The following is a 23,233-nucleotide window of genomic DNA, read 5'->3' as shown; positions in this document are numbered from 1 at the left end:
TTCATTGCCTCTGCCAATTTCAGCGCTAATGGCGCTGTTAACTTTGTGGTTCAGGATTACGCGGGCACCGCTGGGAATCCATCCTTGTCACAACTAAGCGGCATAACCAGATTAGCGCTAAGGACATTATCTAAGGCAAGGTCTGCTTTGACCTCAGCTTGACCAAAGCTTTGTAACACCGCTACGATAACTGAAATCATCTTAGTCAATAGTTGTCGAGCGTCTTTGTATATGCGTAGGTGGTTAATGTAATGGCTTCTAATTCACCACTACATCTCTGAAAATTGAATTAGGGCACTTGTGATTGTTGTGCTTTTGTACGAACATACTCAGCTGCTTCAGTAGCGATAGCAGAGGCGAGACGACGTTTTTCTTCATCATCAACACGAAGACGACTTTGTTCAGACAAATCTACTATCGCAATGGTGTCGGCTCTTATTACGCTTTTGTTGGTTGCTGATACAGTGGCAGTGACAACCATTGGAGGTGGTGGTGGTGATAGCTGTGGATTCAGTACAAATATAATTCAAGTATGTCAGCCTTTCTCATGCACGTAGTTATGTATATACCATACTGCCGTGCGAGCTAATGTAGCTGTGGCATTATAGACATGTTTTTACTAAGGGAAGGGTTAAGCGTTTTTCTAATTGAGAACTTGTTAGATGGTTTGTTTTATTGTTGGTATTTTGTCAGAATCAGAAACTGCGATCGCTTCAATTCTTTATTATTGTTGTTGTTGGATCTGCTTGTGTTTATGCTTGAGCAGCCTCAGGTGTTTGTGCTTTTTATTTTTTCTGCATATTATAGAACTCACGAACAGATCCACAAGGCGGGCAAAGTTTGTTATGTGATTTGACTCCGATGCCACATTTCAGGGAGGGTCGTGCCCCTAATCCCTCACGTAATCTTCGCATATTTGCAACTGTGACGTTTGCACGCATTGGGGTGGGGTTCTTCCAATATATTTTAATTAAATTATGATGAAAGTTCCACCCTGGCTCGTGAGGTTAGAAAGTTAAATTAGTGACGAGGTAGATTTACAGCTCTGAGCCCCCAGTCAGCAATGCCGACAGCTAAATTATAGAGAACACGAAGATGAAATTCAATCAATAACAATTTAATAAATTCGATAATTTAAAACGATAACTTTCAATCACCCGTCTTTCCCTCGACCAAGTGACAGCCTAATTTATCCCGTGATTTACAGTGTGATTTCGATTTTCCCCCTGTCCTTACATCTACTCATCTCTTTCTTTCCCGCTAATTCCTTCTTTCTTTCCGTTCCTCTAACACCTCCTTCGACTCCGTTTCCCTCTCTACTATCTCCTCCTCCAATTTCGCTCCGAGACCTCAACTTCTCCTGACTTCTCTCCTTTCTTCTCCTTTCCTCCGTCTCTCTATCTGAGACTACGGGACCAAACTGTAACTGGTCTGTCCCTCAAAGCTTCCTGTGAAAAACCACAAGGCGTTAACATACGCTTTATCGAATCTCACCTCACACTAGATCAACAATTAATCATCAGATAAGGCTATCACGGTTTCTGTCACGCATGCGTACACATCGAAGTTCCCACACACTTCTTGCAGGGTAAACAATGGCGTAATAACACGGTATCAGCGAATTGTCATACAGACATCAATACACTGCGTCACGTCAGTATATACACATATATATCTTTAATCTCATTGTACTACAATCTGACAACAATCAGATGCATGTCTGCACATTACACAAATATTCAACAATGGCAAAATCTATAATCACATGAACACATATGTTAGTCTACTATGAAATACCCACATAGCGAATTGCAATATTAACTCTTACGACGGCTAGCAAGCTATATAATTCTTTACAAATATCAACTCATTTCTTCAAAATATGCAAACATATTAACAAAAAGTAATTCTTCGTACTACGATTCTAGTAATAATAAAGTATACATAGGACCTACAATTAAAATGCAGTCGCATTCCGACAAGACCAAACAACTAGCTCACTGACCTTATTTGAAGCTGTCTGTACTTAGAATTTCCTGTTCTAAGATTTTCCCGCCAATAACGAATGGCTATTCGGAGTTACGCTAACCTCCTCTGGGTAATTTCTCTTGGCGAACTAATTCTTGCCAGAAGACGCGAAGATATCATTCTACCCAAATCAGGGTCTCTCCCCTATCTGGATTCTGATTGGGTGGCGCTGTGACCCTGTCCAATCGTCTTAGCGGCCAGTTCAACCTGTCTGTATGTCTGCAGGGAAAAGAAGCTAAGACACTCCCACTTCTTCAGGCAACTTCTTTTGATCTGGACAAACGTTTCCACAACTAGGTGATAATTGGCTATCTGGCGGCTTCGCAACTCCTAGGTCTGGCTCTCCACTTCTAGCCACGGCAATCTTACGTAATGGATTAGTGGTAGCCTGCGGCAATGTTTAACATCAAACAATGGATTGTCAGAATTACTTTGATTATATATGTTTAAAACTGGGGCTACTCTGGGTCGGGTTAAACATGACAGCTACCATTACTCATAATAGCATGTTTTGCCACAGAATTCATATTTTCCAAAGCAGGCGGCTTTGCATTTTGTTTTGTCCGATGCTATGAAGCTTCTTATATACATACGCACGAGCGTTTATCTAATTAGCGGAAATACTGCTACATTTCAGGTGTGCCCCGTCGTCGCTTTTTTTATATATATTTCTTCCTCGACGTCAGGTGGTACACTGATTTAAAGGCTAGCTGGATAGCGCCTTACAGAGACCACTACCCGACTTTATGATATCAGGATGTTTCAGAAATAATAACGCACTCTTTTGGAGTTTGAACGTGTAAATTTATCTTCAAACGCGTATAAGATGAATTTCAGCCCAGCTTTAGCTCAAATGATCTCAGATGACCCATCCTTGAGCTCAAAGTATTCGTCACCGAGCAGTACACACTCGAATACGACCATACTTTGTGCGCTCGCATGCAATTTACATCAACTGTTTTGGAGCGCTGATAAATTTCCGGAATCGTTTTTGCTTCGTCGCTTTTAGAAACAGCTTCATAAAATTGTTTTAGGTGCTTGCCTCTCTTCTTTTGCGTCGGTATAATATTTCTCGTATTGCCACTGAAGAGAAGCGAGTTAGGAAGCCATTCTTATATTTATGGCCCCAAAGTATTTGTTTAAATAGCCTGCTCTAAAACATCTTCTTGTCTTGGTTTGTTGGTTTTCCTGAATGTTTGATAGTCATCATCAGCAAGTCAGCTTCTGGGAAGCTGCGTGTTCAGGCAATGTTAACGCTAGAAGAGCTTCACCACCAGCACTGTTGGTGTGGCCAGTCTGGTTGTGATGTTTTCCACCTTGACTTTGCCGAGTCCATCTTCTAGATAGCTTGTGGGGGCCAAGGGTGTTCGTTAGCACTGAGTTATTGTAGATGGTCTGTTTATTACAGTATGGACCAGTTTGCCTGTGCATCTTCTCCTACCTTCACATTCCAGTCTCCAATCCGGTATTGGAACTCTATCCATTGGAACTCATCGCTGGCGTATCATGGGCAGATGAAACCTGGAGGAGCCCATAGCTCTACAGGCTTTAGACCACGGCTGCTATATTGGTTACTGTATCGCTCGCCCTCGTCTCGAAGATGTGGCCTTGTTCATCTTGGAACCTTCGAAGACTTTCGCCCTGTGATTCATGTTACCACCACGCTATTTCACCCATAGGTAGGAAGACTCATAGAGGCGGTAGTGTTTTAAATCTTCCCTTGCACACTGCTTGTCCAGTCTTTGGTGTCATTTATTTTTTCTTTGATTTTAGGATGGCTTGGCCAGGATTCGAACCCGGAACCGTGTGCATGCCACTCTTACCATCTAACCACTAGACAGGTAGCTAACCAGTAGACCACTGGACAAGGGAGCATATAAATTCATCTGCATTTTTATGTCAGTTACAAGATTGTCGTCTGTGCTGACAAGGAGCAACAAAACAAGGTACCAAACTGCCCTATATGCATGGACACATTAAAATAGCAAGGTCTCTATCATGTCTACACTAATCTTAGGACAGTTACAATGATGATTATGAAGTGAGCGTTTGCAGCTGAGAACCTCGATTAACTAGTTTTTCCCTGTCCTTCTTGTCGTGTCTAAAACAGAGTATCATGTGGGAGGCTGAAACGTTTCGCATAAACACGAAACTTGTGTCTCAAATAGAATCAGATAAGGGCGAGAAAGTCAAGACATGTGATGTGTTTTGTATACTGTCAAGAGATCTTATGTGGAGCCTGTACACAGTACCGTCGTTCATCTAAGACCCTAAAAAGTCACTAGTACAATAAACTGAGGAAACACATCATATGGCACCAGAACGATGCTTTCGCAGAATATGCCATGTACCTCACTTTTTACTGTTTTATTCGTGAGAAGCCATGGAGTGTGAAATGAACGATGGCGAAACATCACGTTAATTACAATGATGAGGAACATGTAATGCTCTGTCGCAAGATCCATACTTTCACAACTAAACTATAAAAATGCAAAATGAGGTTATTCGCATTCAGTCTCATCAAAGTTTGTACTTTAAAATTGCGGATGAAATGCATCAAGACTTAGAGAGAAAACATTTGGATATGGAAAAGAACGTAACCTCTTTGCGCCATACAACTTTTAAGGAGCTAGGTTAAAAATAGTGTGCGATTTATGGTCCAAAGCATAGAATGAGCTAGAAAAAACAATCTGACACAATTCAGAGATATACAGACTGGTTACATACTTATTATTATTATTATTATAGTGCAGATTAGTTTCTAACGAGCAGACACTTGTTTATACAAAACAGAACTCCGTTCTACCGTATCACATTTTGCAACATAAATATGGCATTTACTGAGCAGACATCATCACTTAATTGATTCGTAATTTTGTGATTTCTTTTCTGTTATAGAGCTGTGTTAGATATTTTGCTTGGAATCGGTTTAGTAGGTTTCAGCTGGGTAGTTATTAACATGAACCGACTAAGGGTGACAAAATAAACTTATTTAGTAATATATAAAGAGACGTCTTACAACAATACTATTTTTAAATATATAAAAAATGAAACACTAAAGATTAATAAATTTATTCATAAGAAAGATGATTCAGGGAAAACAAATAAACATACAAATGATCATAACTGTATGACAATATTTCGATTGGGCCTTTAGAAATAAAAGCAACACATTCTTGCCTCGAAAAAAATATGGCACAGATTAAACAGTCACAAATTCTATTTAAAAAAAACGTACGCGTACACGTAGTTAGGAAATGCATTAAATTAAGTCTCTAGCTGCATTTCATTTTCCTATCATTAATGATGAGTGACAAAAACTGAGTACTTCTTTTCAAAATAAATGTAATACAAAGTGGTAACAGTGATTAGCATACGTACAAGTTATATTAGCTAACTTTCAATTGGACATAAACAAATATAAGCATAAATATGTTGCAGTGGAAAATATGTCACATGCAAAGCAGAGTTAAATTCCATACAAGAAATACATGTACAAATATATTAAATAAATTAGTCGCTTGATTATTTAAAAAAAAATTACATAGTAAATTCACAACAATTTTCAGTCTTAGGTATATTATCATCCATGTATTTATAGCAGCAGTAGCTATTGTTGTTATGAATATGATGGCGGACATCTTCAATTTATTCAAATAGATGGAAAAACATTACAAAGTTCATTCTTCTTACAATACTGTAAATCATTTTTTAAAAACTGGATATGAAATGGCCATTTGATCATCGACTGAACCAATCTATCATAAGTAATATTCCATTCTAAGTTGAGGGTCTTATCACGTTGCTACAAATGATTTTCAAATATGTCCCTTATTTTTTCAAAACGTGTATGTTTTCCGAATCAAGTCCGCAGACGAAAAGATTTCCGACCTTGTCCTTGACCAATCCAGTTGAATGGTATAACTTGGTATGAGAATAGATATGGACAGTATCCTGCTGTAAATTTTTCTTGCAGCAGAAACACATTATTTTCGTCAGGAGCATATACTAGACAATCATATAGGTCACTTAACACGTACCTTAGCAACTATCACATTATTGATATTAATCTGCTTGATTACGATATGTTATCCAATTACATTAAAAAAAGAAGTTCGGAAGAAATGATTAAGGAAGAGAAACGGAATAAATACCACGCGTATTGGATGACGAATAATGAGGCATCCTCTACGCTTTGATTTCATGTAGTAATTTACTGTTGCATATTTTTATTTGTTTCATTTCCTATGAATATCTATCTTTGAGCGATAAAATTAAATGTTGTACATGATGTGACATTATTCTATACTTTCAGGGCTAGAAAAAAATATTGGAATTAACACAGAATATTAGGAAAAAACACGCTGTATTTTAAACGGGCTCAAAATTGCATTTGATTTAATGTGGTGAAATAAACTGGAGATGTATTTTCAAATCCCTACAAACTGGTAACAGTGACACACACACAAAATCGGACATACAGAAGGCAGACTATTGTTGCCTTGAACAAAAAAGTGTTACAAATCAAACAGTAATAAGCTCTATGGGGCAGAGACAATGCTTTAAAATGCATTAAATTAGACCATGGAACATTTTAAATATGATATTTGAAATGAAACGCTATCGTCATGTTCACAGCGCCTGTAATACTTTTAATCTAGCACGTGATATTATGGTAGTAGTTGTAGTAGTAGCAGCAGCAGCAGCAGTTGTGGTTATTGTAGTTCTTCTTTCTTTACTTCTTCATCTTCTCGTTATTGTTTTTGGTGGTTGGTTAAAACTGTTAATTATAAATTATTTAAATGGAAACAGGTTTAAAAAAAGAGCGTACATAAGGTCTTCTTTAAGTTCTAAAATTCGGAAGTATATACTAACTCAATGTTTATACAGTACATTAATTTTAAATTATTTTGAAAAACTGGATCTGGAATGGCGAATGGTTCATCGATAGGACTAGTCGGTTATAAACACAATCCCATTCTAAGTTGAGAGGATTTGAGACCCTGTTATAAATGATTCTCAAATGTGTCCCTCTTTTATCGAACAGGTGGATGTTACCCGAACGCAATCCACAGACGACAAGATTCCCAAACTTGTCTACCTCTAATCCCGTTGGATATATTAATTCGGGATGAGAATAGACATGGAGAGGATCTTGTTGTAAATGTTTTGATGTGGGATGCTGCTTAAAAGCGAAAACTGTATTGCGAACTTCATCAGAAACGTACACTACACTATCAGACGGGTCACCATGTATGTATTTCAATGAAGAAAACAACTGTTCGCCAGTGGCGTTCTTATCCAGATACTGCAAACACTTTCCACTCTGATTAACGACGCGGATGCAAACCTTGCTCGTCAAAACAAACACATCATTGAGAAAGGCAATGCCTAATATATCCTGAGGCGCTTTTACAGATGAAATGAATTTAATTTCATTCGAAAGTTCGTATTCACTAATTTCACCTATATCAGGTTCCGTCACAGCGTATCTGTTTCCCTGCATTCTAGACAGAAAAGCTGGGTTTCCACGAGTGAATGCCCTGTAAAGCAATGTCCCTTCGACGTCATAGAGTTTTAGTGACTTGTTGTCAACGTCTACTATGAGTAGCTTGTCGTCTTCTACAAATAAGACAGAACGAATCTTCGGTGGCATTATTTCGTCAGGTACGGACACTTTAAAACTGGACACTGCTTTTAAATCATACATATGTCGTTTTGCAGAATTTGACGACATTTGTCGAAATTTGCATATTTCATTTTTGACGGTCACTGATCCGAATTTCGAAAACTGCTTCAGAATGGCGTTATAAGATTCACAGGGAACAAAATTGAGATTAGACTCGTACATACCATCAAGTTTCTCTGGAAGCTCTGTTTTCAGAGTGGCCATGTTTCTATGAATTTCTCTATAAGCAAGGAAGCGCTCAAGCTCTAATCCTTGATTGACTACCTGTATCTTGGACAGCAGACCACACACCAGCTGTTGGTGATCACGTAACCAATCAGCATCCCTCTCAAGTGTGCCGGACACTTTATCTCGTTCATTGTAGGCTTCTGATAATGTATCGCACAACATTCTTTCGACCTGTTGGACTACTGTATTCCGCAGAAAGGTTACTTTCTCCTTGATATCCAAGTGCTGCTTTCCAATTCGTGCAATATTTTGCTCCCGATTGTGAAGTACAGAGCTGAGGTCAGAATGGATGCGATTAAGTTCATCTTGCATTTCTTTGGTTTTGCCAGAAAAGTATGGATCTTGTAAAATAGCTTCTATTTCCTCGACATTGTCACAAATACGATGTTTTGTTGCAGCGCACTTCATACAACATGGCTGCGCGTGACTAAAACAGAAGAAAGTGAGGCCCATTGCATGATCAGGGCATCTGCGGTTGCATTTTTCTTGTGCAATATAAGGTGTCTTGTAAATTTTTATGACTTTATGACTCTTCAGACCCTTCACTGATTGGCGACAGTCTTGGCACCAAGATGTTGCCGCAACTGATTCAAATCCACGTTCATGGCATGCTTCACACGTTTTCGATTCATCACTTTCATTGGATTCAACTGGACAGGAAAGTTTAGCATTTATACCAGGCTTGTCTGCCACTTTTCTGGCATCGTCTCCGACTTTATCAAGGTCACATGGTAGTTTGGTATCAGCACGGCAAGAAGGGCAGGGGAAACTGCAAGTTAATCCAGGCTCTCGTTTGCAAACGCTTGATGCGTAGTCACCAATGCAACTCTCACAAAATGAGTGCAGACATGGTAGACACAATGGCTTCTCCAATCTGTCCATACATATTGCACAGTTCAGTATGTTATTCTGATCTGTCCTGTTGGCACACTCCGCCATTTTAGCGTAACTCTGATATCAGTGCGGAACTTGTATATGCTTCCTCGTTCAGCTGTGTTACCTTGATCAGTGTTAAGTGTTCCACCGATTAGAATGGAACAACTGTTCTACTTAGGATCGTTAGAAGAACCAATGCCATTCAATATATTTATTTAATGTTGAATTATCAGAACCTAAATAATAAGAATTATTATCATTTTACGTGGATCCAAGAATGTCACAGCTCACTAATTATTTGTCTCTTGTCAAAGAAATATTACTAGAGACATATACAACCCATATGATTCGATATTTCTGTAATGGAAACAGTCAAAGTTCTGTCAATATTTCTAGGACTCATATAATCGTTAATGTAAGTGTGGAACAAGGGTTATTATCCAGACCCGTCCGGAAACGTGGATTTTCGGTAATTTTTTGACCGGACAACTGATAATTAGTGCAAAATACACTATAAATACAGAGAACACTCCACGAGTAATATTCTGTGTTCTATCAAATCTCCAGAAGGTATATTAGGCATTGTTATTCTCAGCGTAGTTTTCGTAATGTGCAAGGATTGTGGCCGCATCTTTGATCGTAATGGAAAGTGTCTGCAGCATTTGGATAAAAGCTCAAAGGACGGTCGAACGCTTCATTCTCGCTAATACATCCTAGATGATCCATTTGATGATATGGTGTTTCTGAAAAATATATTAATAAAGGTGTCGCTTTCAAGCAACATCCTACTTCAAACCTTATTTTAAAAAATACCCCCCCCCCCCATCTATGCTCATCCCAAACTGATAACTCCATCTAGATTACACATCGACTAATTTAAATTGTGAACCTATTAGAATCACTTATCTGACAGTGAAGGACAACACATGAAAATCATTTATCACAATCTTCTATATCTACTGGACCGAAATTATTTACACGTGTTGTCCTGAAGATGGCCACTCCGATTAAAAATTTAGATCGAATATCAAGAATCTTAATTTATATGCCGATTGCTATGTATTGCAATATGGTATTATTGCTATGTATTGCAATATGGTATTATTGCTATGTATTGCAATATGGTATTATTGCTATGTATTGCAATATGGTATTATTGCTATGTATTGCAATATGGTATTATTGCTATGTATTGCAATATGGTATTATGTTTACTATTTACAACTGTACACTCAGTTCATTAAAAAGCTTGTCAATACATTTGTATTTACTATATACGTCTCTTGTAAAAGAGGATTATAATTAATTTATCTTGTTACACACAGTCGTATACTTTTATGTATTCTTTTAATAATAATAATAATAATAATAATAATAACAACAATACTAATACTAATAATAATAATAATAACAACAATACTAATAATAATAATAATAATAATATTATTATTATTATTGAAGGTAAATTAATTAGTGAATAGCCTAATCTCTCCTGAAGTCATCTTTAAAACATAATCACTTAAAATAATACAAAAACAGGAACAAGCAATTCGTGTAGCTTTTGATATATTTACAATGTACCGCTCCAGTCGCGGGTTCGAACTCCCGCCGAGTCATAGCAAAGACTTATAAAAATGGTACTAGCAGCTGCCTCACTTGGCGCTTAACATTACTAGGTTAGCGTTAAGACTGGTCGGCCTGGCGTTAGGTAATATGACTCGATGCCACATGTCTACAGTTTGATGCCCCAGTGCTAGACATCACTATAATATATCAGACTGCAGACATCGTAGCGATATGAATAAAATTGTTAACGCTACATTAAAATAAAAAAATAAAAAACAACCACACATATATATTTACATGTAGCACACACACCTAACTAAACATTTCTTAAGCACGTGTATTCACATGCACATACTGATATACCAATTTACATTCACATACACTCACTTGCCTCACAATCTCACAGTGCAATGCACATACACGCCTTTCATATACGCTTATGCTCATTTACATTCATGTACACTCACTTGCCTCACACTCTTACACTTCAATACACACACACACACAACCTTTCATATACGCTTATGCACATACTGATATACTCATTCACATTCATGTACACTCACTTGCCTCACTCTTACACTTCTACACACACACACACACACACACACACACACACACCCTTTCATATACGTTTATGCACATACTGATATTCACATTCATGTACACCCACTTGCCTCATATATCACACTTATATACACACATACCTTTAATATAAACTTCAGTGTTTGTATGACATATGCATAGCCCAAACTAATACAATCTTCCTTTGTATGAAAAAGACAAAACAACACTTATAACTACAAATGTATACATTTTTACTTGTAGAAGAAAAATGTATAATCAGGTGGAAGCTACTGTAATTCGATTCAGACGAAGCTACTGTAATTCGATTCAGACGATAGTCACGTGATATCAGTGTAGCAACTCTTTTTAAACATTGTTTCAAAATCTGTTCCAATGTTTATTAGCACATTATCCTCAAATTAAAGTAACATAATCCAGTATAGGAAGATTGCTGGCAGTAATTTAAATTTTTACTAACTCTTCTTAGAAGAACTGACTTTAGAACTAGCTGTAGAACAGGTTTTAGCAATGGGTGCAACGCAGTTAAAACTTTGATCGACATAAATACATGTACAATATCTATCTATCTTGTTATTATGAATTCTTAATGTTGGCTGTCTCACCTTTCCCAACCATTGGCATGTTCCTATCCAGAAACATGTGGTATAGAGCTAACATACTGACGTTTTATCATCGTCACGCCATAAATTTATATTTTCTAGGCTTAATTGTTAATAATTTAGTTACGTGTCTGCCTAAAATGTACTGGATGGATCATCTGCATACTTGTCTATATTGGTTGTCTCTGTAGCTAACGATAAATCATTGAAGCAAAATTTTAAGAACAGTATTGGGACTAGGATTGATCATTGTGTGTTATTTATGAAACATTTTGAAAGATATTCAGTTAAATATATCAAATAGAAGACCTCTATACTCGAAGTGCCCAGTGATAAAAAATAAATTAAAAAACCCACCCATAATACATATTCCAACTCTTAAAAAATTACGACGTATTCACGACCAATATTCAGAAAGATTTGTAACAAAAAGATTCCGATATTCATTTAGTGGAAATACCAATGCATACAGATTTTTCTTTATGGCAGAAACATTCAAAATATGTCTGAATATTTCAATGATGTTGAACCAATTTTGGAGATGATTATTTGAACAATTCTACAATTTGGTTATGTGAAAAAAGGTACAGTTAGAATCAACGGTTAGACTTTTGAAACAACCGACTGCAGGTTGGGGGTTGAATAAATTTACTTCAGAATTTGTTACCACAGAGCAAAGTTTCTAAAGATATGAAATGAAAGCTAAATGGATAAAGTAATGGAACATTTATTTATTCGATATTATACATACCACATTCGGACTGGAAATAAGCAAATGTACAAGATTGATGTTTTGATAGAATTGTATATTTAATACTGTACATAGATGCATATCAACCGCTCAAATGAAGCTCATAGATAGGTATGCCTGAATGGGTAAAAAGCTAAAAACTTGTCTCGGCGTTAAAGTATGGATAACAAAGTTGTTTTTCCTCGTCTAGAATCATTTTTAACTACTCCCCTAAACGATCCTCAGAGAGTATAAAAATATAATTTCGATAAATGCAGCCACCGGTTTAAAATATATCCGGCAAAGACAGGGAACATTAAAACAAATTTGAAATTTAATTCATATAGCTGCAAATGTTTATGAACTAGTTGAACAATGTTAATTATATTCCAGTAATGGTGACCCTAATGACTCTCAAGATGGAAGGTACCATTATGTTCGGATAAGAGTTTTCAAGATTGCTGATACCATAGTCAAATATACATCACGAACAAACACGTATTTGCAAAATGTTTGATTTTATTTTTTCAATATACTAGACACGTTATTAGAATACAAAAGGTTGTATTACAACGTAGGTAATTCGATAAATATAATGTAATGCCTTAAGAAGGTTCATGTGTAACGTAAAGAAAAAACTCCAATAAAAGTTCCGGGTATTAATTATTGAGATTTTAAAGGTATTAACGACACAGAGGTATAAACATGTAATCACTTGTTTCATGAGATCATTTGGTTATTGATCTCGCTGGATTGTTGCCACGACACCCATTTTTTTTATTATTTGCCTTTCCAATTTCAAGACTGTCAACCGGGAGAGGATTTGCTGTTATTCTGGAAAATGAATCAGTGTAAGGATTTGTGGAAATCTTTTAATGCCAAAATAACCTATTCAAAAATTGAGAATGCTTTTTGATCACAAAGTTTTAAAGGTTAGAAAAGGATAATAGAGATTAAACAAGATAATTAAACCAATTTTAGTAAGTGTGTTCATGATTGCAATTAATTGATATTAACGAGCGGCCTATTTCTTCTGCATTTATGGTGGTATAAACTGTTAGTTTTCAAATCACTTAGTTTAAACAAGTATTATCGTACCAAAATCCTTGCAGACTCTGCTACGTTTGACTCCTGTTGTGTTTGGAATGAAATAAACTTTACAACAAAATATTGGCCGGTGTCAGGATAAGTAAATGATGTAATATATTTGAAACGGAATAGTCTTTTCATGTTAGGTACGTGTGGGATGACATTTAGGTGGGATGTTACTTTTTTTCTTTGTTCTTTTTGTTGAGAGTGACTGGATTTCTGGGGCTAAGCCCTATATTATGCAATATCAGTGCACGAATTGGAGTAGCTCTCAAAAGAAAGTTTCACAAAACACGTAAAGCCTAATTGTAATACCATACGAGGGGTATTTAAAATGCTCTGCGTAATAATACGATGGCTAACTTAGTTCTTTACTATGCGCATTAATGCGATGGCTAACTTAGTTCTTCACTATGCGTATTAATGCGATGGCTAACTTAGTTATTCACTATGCGTATTAATGCGATGGCTAACTTAGTTCTTCACTATGCGTGTTAACACATTAACCCCTGGTGACGAGTTTACGTGGCAGGAGGTAGTAGCCTACTGCCGAGTTCTGTGTCGTCAAGGTCATGCATGATACACTAAAGTGGGTGGTATTATAGAAAGGTAGACAGATGTAGCTCTACAATGATACCAAATAATCTGGAAGTTCTAGTTGCACTACAAAATACAGAGGGAAAACCCTCATATTTTGGACCCGATTTTTTTCCACCCAAAATTCGCCCGTGGTCGGAATCCGATTTTGTGTCCGGATTTTAGAGTTTTTGGGCTCATATCTAACACAGGCAGGTATGAACTGCAAACAGACAGATGAACCTTTGCAAAAAGTAGGATAAGATGGGAATTTGGAATATAAGATTGGTCTCCATACGAAAATAATGGGCCCGTTAAGCAACAAAATAAAAAAAGAAAGAAAAAAAAAGAACTCCCACTTTTACCCTTCTGCTCATGCGCTAGCCAAATAGTCATGAAAAAAGATGTTTCTAATACAACTAGGCATTATTATATTGGAAAATCACCTGGAAGTTGATTTATTAGGATTTATTCCGAAATAGCTTTCAAAATGTGTTTCCTACTCGAATTTCAGGCGAAAACGACAAAAACCTCCAAGGGTTAATGTGTTTAAGCGATGGCTAACTTAGTTCTTTACTATGCATATTAATGCGATGGGTAACTTGGTTTTTTAAATAGTGAACAGTATTTTAGTCTTAACGTACTCCCTTTGTATCTCAACATACTTTCTTAGTCTGATTACCCTATTATTAAATGATATTTTGTATTCACTTTTTGATACGTAGTTTATACACCGGAAAAAACTGCACTTCCAACAACATAGCGCCTTTCAAATTGCTTGTCCCTCTTCGAACTGGGATTCAACCAAAGATGACATGAAGCTAAAACGGGGCTGTATGGAGGATGTGTCAAAACTTGAATGATATGCTCCGTCGTGAAGTCTAGCTGTCATGACGGCGGTTTTATGCGCCTGTACATTGTTATTGAGTACAGTGGATGAGTGGCTTCCAACCCCTAAGTCGCGACCTAAATAATGGTCGCGGGAACGTTATGGAGGGTCATTACTTTTTTATTTTGATTTTTCTTAAAAGTGGCAAAACCTATCGAAATGTGGAAACGCGGATGTGAGGCTCAGAAAAACTAAATTTTAGGGTCGCGGCCAAACAAAAAAGATTGGGAATCACTGGAGTAGATGGGTATTTCTGGTACCGGTGAATGAACGGATTGATTAGCGGTGTTCACAACATTTGGCAATAATTGAGAGGCATATAAATGTCCAATGACACTGCCAGATTTAGACAGATGGACGACCGGGATTTTGTATCGAAAAATAATGCGTATTAAACTCTCTTGGCAATCTATGTCGAGATATTTGTGGTCTTTGCAAGTTTTCACCCATCCAAACTTTATTATTTTCCCTCGAGTCCTGTTCAAGGAGGTCAAACCATATTTAATCACTTGTAACAATCTGATTAAAGCGTGTATGGTCATTCTTTCCATTATTTGGTGAGTAGCTGTTCTGCGCTTTCAACCCGAGTCTAATTTGATCAACCATCGACCAAAGCAGGACCCATCTTGCACAAACATTTGTGAACTTCAAATGATCTTTTATTCATTGTACATGTCTTCAGTTTGTTTAGCCTTCATTGGTGAAAGCTTGACAATCGTTTTCTTTAGCACTAGGTTATTGTATGTGGCGAAGTCCAGGAACTTGAATCCTCTCTCATTTGTCTGTTCATTATAGTACGGCCAGTGAATAGCGTAGAACTCGCCCCATGGAGAACTCGCCCTGGGAGAACTCGCCCCATGGAGAACTCGCCCTGTGAAAACTCATCCCAGGTGTCAGGAGAAATAGCCCCATGGTGGTCGGAGAAGTCGCCCCAAGGATCATATATAGTAATTCTGAGATGTCGCCACATGGTTGTTAAGGCTTTATTTATGTTGTTTTTCTTCAACCTAATAACTTATTAAATCAATAAAATTTGCAATTTTTCAACTTTTCCATTTTCCGCTTCTGTACTTAAAGAAAAATAAGTGTTATCTGTCCCGTTTGCTCTGCTCTTCAAATCATTACATGCATTTTATTTGGAAAAATAGAGAGGTTGTAAGCATGATGTGATGTTTGCAGTTTTATATATGAAAGGGTTGCAACCTAATAACCTAAGTCATCCTGAGATGACTTTATGGCATGGATCTCTGTAACCCGAAATCGACTGAATTGGCGATGACCGTCAGTAAGCCAAAGGGTTATACTATCATCTCTCTAATTGAACATTCGGACAATGTGGGTATGTGAGAAAGCTTGCCAGTAGCTTCTCGTGGGTCGGTGGTTCTTTCCGGGGTTTTCCCGGGTTCTTCCTCCACCATTAATACTGGCCGCCATGTATAGCCTATCGTATGCTGAAAAATGGCGTTAAACCCTACAGCAACAACAGCAACAACTCTAATTGAACAATTTAATCTGATTTTTCAATGAGATTTGCTAACCATTGACGAATGATACTTGAACTCGATAAAAAGCATCATTGACGCCTACTCAGGAAATGCGGTCGCTACCGAGTTCATCGTCATGGCTAAAGCGCAGAATTCGGACGGTTTCTGAAAGATCACTTATACTATGCCCATCATTTAGATTATTTCTTCTTTTTTGTCAGTGTTCGTAATTTTATTATTTCTCAATAATAACAAACTATTTCAAGCTGAACGAGAAGTTCAAAAAATATTTCACTACTAAATTACCGATGCAAAATAAACAAGGTTACGTTATTGTATTATATATAAAAACACCATGATCATGCGTACATATTGATGGATATTAGTTTCCTTGACATGAATATTTGTAGAGATAGTGTTAATAATATTTTTTATCACATTTACATCTAAAAATGAAACATGCGTACTAGATGCAGTATAAGTAAATGTAATCGTCGGGTGAAAATGATTTAGGCGATCAATACATTTTTTTAGTTCTTCAGTTGAATGCTTCAAGATCATAAATATGTAATGTAAAAATCTGAACCAAAGAGACGGATTAAACTTTTCGTTTTGAATAAAATCCTTTTCTACTTTACCCATGAAAGGGAAGAGTATGAAGGAGCCATATTAATACCCATTGACGTACCCATTATTTGTATGTAATTCGTATTATTAAATTGAAAATAATTATTTTCCAAGATAAGTTTTATTATTCTACAAATATCTTCACTAGATAGTGTACTATTATTAGGATTGTTATCAAGAAAATATTTACACGCTTCAATACCATCTGCATGCGGAATGTTGGTATATAGTGATGTTAAATCTAATGATACCAGGATTGAAATTATCAGATAGCTGTGGAATAGACTTCAACTTTTTAATGAAAGTAGTTGTATCTTTAACGTATGAAGGAAGTGATTTCATTAAAGGTGGTGAAACACTATGAATACATTTTGATAGGTTTTCAGTATATGAATTACGCCCTGACATAAGGTGTCATCCTGGATCATTTAAAGGTAAATTATGGTCAGGATTTTTATGAGTTTTGGGTAATATGTAGAATTGAGGTGTACGTATGTTAAGAGGGAAAGTATCAAATTCCTCATATACGGAATTATTATTTTTAGCGATCTCATTAATGCATGTTGAAATGTTTTATTTAATTTCTAATTGACGTTCAACTTCTTTAACATAATCATTTTGATTCCTAATAATAATAGTGTTTGACTTATCATCCTTTTTAATAACTATACTGTCGTCATTAATTATATTATATAAAGACTTAATTTCGTCTTAGAAATATTACTATGATATTGCTTTTTATGATTACCAGTTAATATCTCTTTTGTGATCGCGTATATATACAAACCTAAATATGAATCACGTTAAAGATGACATAATTCTGTTATAAAAAGGTTATTTGGGTGACAAGTGTTGGGATGACTTCTCCAACCAATTGGGGCGACTTCTCCAACCACTCTGGGGCGACTTATCCAGATACGTTGGGGTGGGTTCTCCCAGGGCGAGTTCTCCATGGGGTGAGTTCTCCGCATACCACGGCCAGTCCGCCTGTGCATCTTCTACCCTGGCATTCCAGTCTCTTTGAATAACTAGAATATCTTTCTTGGGTGTCTGAATAACTAGAATATCCTTCTTGGGTGTCTGAATAACTAGAATATCCTTATTGGGTGTCTGGCTAACGAGAGTTTGATGCTAGAACTCATTCACTTCCAGGTGATCATGTTTAGATGTTGGGGCCCTTAGTGGTAATGTTGAAGGGAGATGCCCTCAAGCGGATGGTAATCACCTTGTTATACACTGGTCGAAGACCCACGACTATACTCACAATATCATTATGTACTAATCCATAAATCCGACTCAGTACTCATGCTTGTCTTAGCCCTTCTTTTAGACAAATGACAAATGTCAAACTTGTCCTACTTTGGGAAAATCTGAAGCTTTCTGGATGTTATTTAAATTTAATTTGAGGAATCGTAAAATCCGGATCTTAAATTATCAGGGAATTTCTAAATCACACTGCTTATAAAAAATTAACTATATTCACCTCGCAATATTTTACTTTCTTCTGTCAAGTACTATCGTCATATAATGACATTACGTCTCATGGTGTCGAGATGGAATAATTGTTTGCTTATAGAAACATATCACATTTAGTTTATATTTATGTTTGCATACAGGGTTCTGGTTAAAGGTGGATAAGACCAGAAGAGTTGATGATACGTGTTTGCCCCTTGCTGGTATTAGTCTGCTTTCGTATGGATCATGCATCAATGCTGCAACACATTGTATACCTAAATGCATGCTTAATTCTTTAATTACAGTATATTGGATGTAGCAACAAAAACTTAAATGATAATGTAATGATTTCAGGCTCTACCCTCCTCGAAATACTTACATAACCAATATGCAGTTGGAGATATTTGGGAATGAAGACAATATAGTTGGAATAGCAGTTCTAGTATCTCGCTTGCATCCAGTGCAAAGTAATTAAGGAATTAAACTTGCGTGTGTGCACGAAATACGTTCTATTAGAGTCCGTCCCTGACAAAAGCATTTCAAAAATAGATAAATATTTAATCCACCCCATTAGACCAAGTTATTATCCATCTTTTTTCTGACATGACAAATGGCAAATCTGAAAAGAGAGGGAGAACGATATGATGCCAGGACATGGACTAACGGTATTTTTTACTCGTAGGAGTGAAAGATTTTCAACTAAAAGCTTGACCTCAGATTACATTCTTTGATTGCAGTCTTAAGCACAAGCCTTTGGCTACCTAACCATATCATTACAACAACGGGGATATCAAAATATCACTGCATATAGGTTTACACAGATAAGATAACAAACTTATCCAGGGATGAAAAAGTATGTATTCATACTGTGCGCTCATTGTATGAACAGGCGGCACCTGGGAGATTCATCGGGAGCTCGGTGGCTGCAAACCAGGACATAAAGAACGTGCACTTGTCATCAACTGTCACTGTCAGGAGATATGTATGACTTTAGCACTGATCACGAGTTCTGTCCTTAGAGATATTTTGATACACACAAGGACTCGAAATTTGACTAGTCCGTAGTCATACGGGGTGGGGGAGCCAGCCCATATCCCAGCCACAATAATCAGCGCCAAAAATACAGGAATGTTTCCTATAGTAAGTTTTCTTTATAGTTAAATGGTTTCAATTATGCCCTGGAAACGCTTACAATAGAAGGTTCTGGGGACATCGCCCCCTTCAGCATGGGGTTCCGTCCCACAGACCCCTCGCCTACTTCTTTACACACCCACCCGTACCCCCCCCCCTCCACGTAACGATATTTCTGGATCCTCCACCGATGTCATTTAGTATGCTGTGATCTTCTTTACTTGCATATTTTAACCAACCGAACGTATTCATACGAACTGTTCTGCGTCTAGTATCTTTGCCGATATGTCTTAAAGGACACACAAATTATCACATTGTTAATGAGCTGCACCTAAAACGTGTAATAAAAGTAGCCTAGAAGAGAGACGACAGTATTTCACTGTATATGTCTACGTTCAAGGACCATAGTACGTACTAACAAGACCATCGCATCATATCCAGGAGGGATCTGACTTTCGTTATTTGAGATTCTTTGGAACCTCTTCAAGAGCTACATCCCTTACTCAGCCAAACTGTATCACAAAGTCAGTGGCTGATTAGAAAAGGTTCTACTGATTGCTTGTCATCTTTTTTCTGCACCTTATCGCAGGCAAAGCTACTTACCAAGATTTCCGCCTTTTTATAATTTAAAACAACAACAACAAAAAACTATTTAAAAAATGTGGTTTTTATAAATGAAATAATAGCAAATAAAGAATAAATCAATATTATATAAAGACATACCTATCTAAATCGAGAGAAGCAGGTGTAAAACATTCCCATGAAAAAACATTAACGTCGAAAGCAGTGACAAAATGAACGCCCAAAACCTGATAAAGAGGTACCAGCTATGTTTCATTTTTATTTTTATTTTTAAATCATTTTTAACAACATCAAATACAAACGTTACTCTACTTTACATAAATCAGTTGATGAATAGAGAAGGGGATAGGGCGTAGAAATAAAACGGAGAAGTTTTGAAAGATAACTCAGAAAGAAAGGATAATATATGGGATGATCTTGGTGATTACAACTTATATCACAAGGTAAATTAGGTCAAGTAAATCTTAACCTATCAGCGCGTATCACAGGGTAAATTACCTCACTTAAATCTTAACCCAACAGCGCATATCACAGGGTAAATTACCTCAAGTAAAACTTAACCCAACAGCGCATATCACAAGGTAAATTACCTCAGGTAAATCTAAGTCCAACAGTGCACATCACAGGGTAAATTACCTCAAGTAAATCTTAACCCAACAGCGCATATCACAGGGTAAATTACCTCAAGTAAATCTTAACCCAACAGCGCATATCACAAGGTAAATTACCTCAAGTAACTCTTAATCCAAGAGCGCATATCACAAGGTAAATTACCTCAAGTAAATCTAAGCCCAACAGTGCACATCACAGGGTAAATTACCTCAAGTAAATCTTAACCCAAGAGCGCATATCACAAGGTAAATTACCTCAAGTAAATCTAAGCCCAACAGCGCACATCACAGGGTAAATTACCTCAAGCAAATCTTAACCCGACAGCGTATACCACAAGGTAAATTACCTCAAGCAAATAAAACCCCAACAGCGCATGTCACAAGGTAAAATACTTCAAGTAAATCTAAACCCAACAACGCACATGTTGTAGAGAGATAATCAAGAGCATGGATTCAGAAGAGTAAGCAGTGTTATGGTAGTGAAATATTTCAAACTAACTTTGTTATTTTCAACTGACAGTTTAGGTGGCCTTGTAGATTGGGAGAGTTTTGATTATGCATCGAAGAAATATGTTGTCTTCCTGTCTATTTCGAAGTAAAAAGATTAAGTCTTTCCCATTTCGTAGTGTGGGAAATCCTAGCATCCTGTTTTGTTCACTTCATCAATATTTTGTATCATTAAAAGAAGCTGATAAAGAAACTCTGTCAAGGTAATTGAGTTCGGGCTAGACAAAAATGGACCGATGAAAGTCAAGGGTACTCAAGATAGCCCTTTCTTAAAAAGGTTGGAGGGTTTCAGTTGTCACTTTATGGGGTGAAATCGGACGATATTCTTGGTGTCAAAGATAAACCTTTCACAGTTCGACTACATCGTTAGCTATTAATCATGCTGACTTTAATCGTGGGAATATACACGCTCGTTTATACACGGTTTTTATTTTTCTTCTTTTCTGTCGTATTTTTATGTGTACCGTAAGTTGGTCATATCAGTACACAACCGATAAATATTAACCGCATGTGGAATTTTAAACCTATTTTTGTGTCGTATTGAGTTTGCTCCAAGTGGTTTCGCCGTTTATGTGTTATAAACATAGTTTTGACGTTTTGGATAATTGCATGCTAAGCCCCGTATTTACGTAGCCTTTAGGGATGTAATAGACCGAATTCAAGCCCAAAAATCGAAATAGAAACGATCTGCATAGATATTGTGCACGCACTTTACAAATCTAATTTAGTATTATACTATTATATTGCTTGATGTACTTTCGTATATGTTTCGACTGACGTGCGTTTTTATGTATGTACTTACAGAACCGTTTCATAATTTTAAGTTTAAAAAAATAAATAGCTGGGTAGATTATTTGTAACTATGTTACTGCTTTAATAAACTTGAACTGAAGATGTCTTTCTCTACCTTTATATATCAACAAGAGAAACTGTTGCCCACATGAAAGTAAACTTGAAATCAACATTTCAGTCAGTATACCGTTCCCACCGTACGTCTCTCAATCCACGTCACATTTACCAAGTTCTAGAAGATAGGGGTAACGAACTCCAAATTGAAAGACTTAAGCACATTTACAAACCCAAATAGGAAACAAGTTTCTGCAGAAAACGTCGTAAATGGAGCTGTGCGACAGCACATAATCGCGCAATAACACAGGTACACAATAAATACGACTTGATGCGTTTTTCTTATCCAATTTATGTTAATTTAGACGGCATTATGTGTTTTCCTTATAAGCATCATATAAAAACAACAATAAAATTAAGAGTTTCTGTTTCGGCACAATTAACAACTGTTAGGTTTGAAATTTTGTTATTAGACTCCAACTTTGAATAGATTTTATCCACTAATTTCAAACAGGGATTAACTTAGAACTGCATCCAAATTTGAAATTTATATTTAAAATTTCGACATCTGATTGTAATCCTTGGTGATATTAAACACCCATATTTTGGTAAACAACACCAGATTTTAACCCATGATTTAAAAATTAATAGTAATCAGTGGAGAATAGCAATTAATTAGGTGGAAGAATTAACACTTCTGCTGCTTCAAAATACAATATCAAATAAAACATTAAACTAACTGAATTGTCTGTAAAATCAAATAATAAAAAATTATATTTTTAAACAACACAATACTACTAACCACTCATCATCTGACGCTGTGATATAACTTGAAAACAGTAACGCTGTGATATAACTTGAAAACAGTAACGCTGTGATATAACTTGAAAACAGCAACGCTGTGATATAACTTGAAAACAGTAACGCTGTGATATAACTTGAAAACAGTAACGCTGTGATATAACTTGAAAACAGTAACGCTGTGATATAACTTGAAAACAGCAACGCTGTGATATAACTTGAAAACAGTAACGCTGTGATATAACTTGAAAACAGCAACGCTGTGATATAACTTGAAAACAGTAACGCTGTAATATAACTTGAAAACAGTAACGCTGTGATATAACTTGAA

General features: G+C 36.5%; 1 protein-coding gene across 1 annotated transcript; it reads right to left on the bottom strand.

Moving 5' to 3' along the window:
- Positions 1-289: 289 nt before the first annotated feature.
- LOC149798360 (uncharacterized) lies at positions 290-8,884 on the bottom strand. Its single transcript, XM_089960867.1, has 2 exons — positions 7,379-8,884; positions 290-502 (listed from the first exon to the last, which is right to left on the bottom strand). The coding sequence occupies exons 1-2, from the start codon at positions 8,882-8,884 to the stop codon at positions 290-292; spliced, it is 1,719 nt and encodes a 572-aa protein (XP_089816993.1).
- Between the last annotated feature and the right edge of the window lie 14,349 nt (positions 8,885-23,233).

The sequence above is a fragment of the Sinohyriopsis cumingii genome, chromosome 6 (genome assembly GCF_028554795.1).
Source record: "Sinohyriopsis cumingii isolate HCF-2022 chromosome 6, ASM2855479v2, whole genome shotgun sequence".
In the NCBI taxonomy this organism is placed as follows: domain Eukaryota; kingdom Metazoa; phylum Mollusca; class Bivalvia; order Unionida; family Unionidae; genus Sinohyriopsis; species Sinohyriopsis cumingii.
Note: the sequence above shows the minus strand (reverse complement) of the source record. Positions and strands in the feature narration are given on the sequence as shown.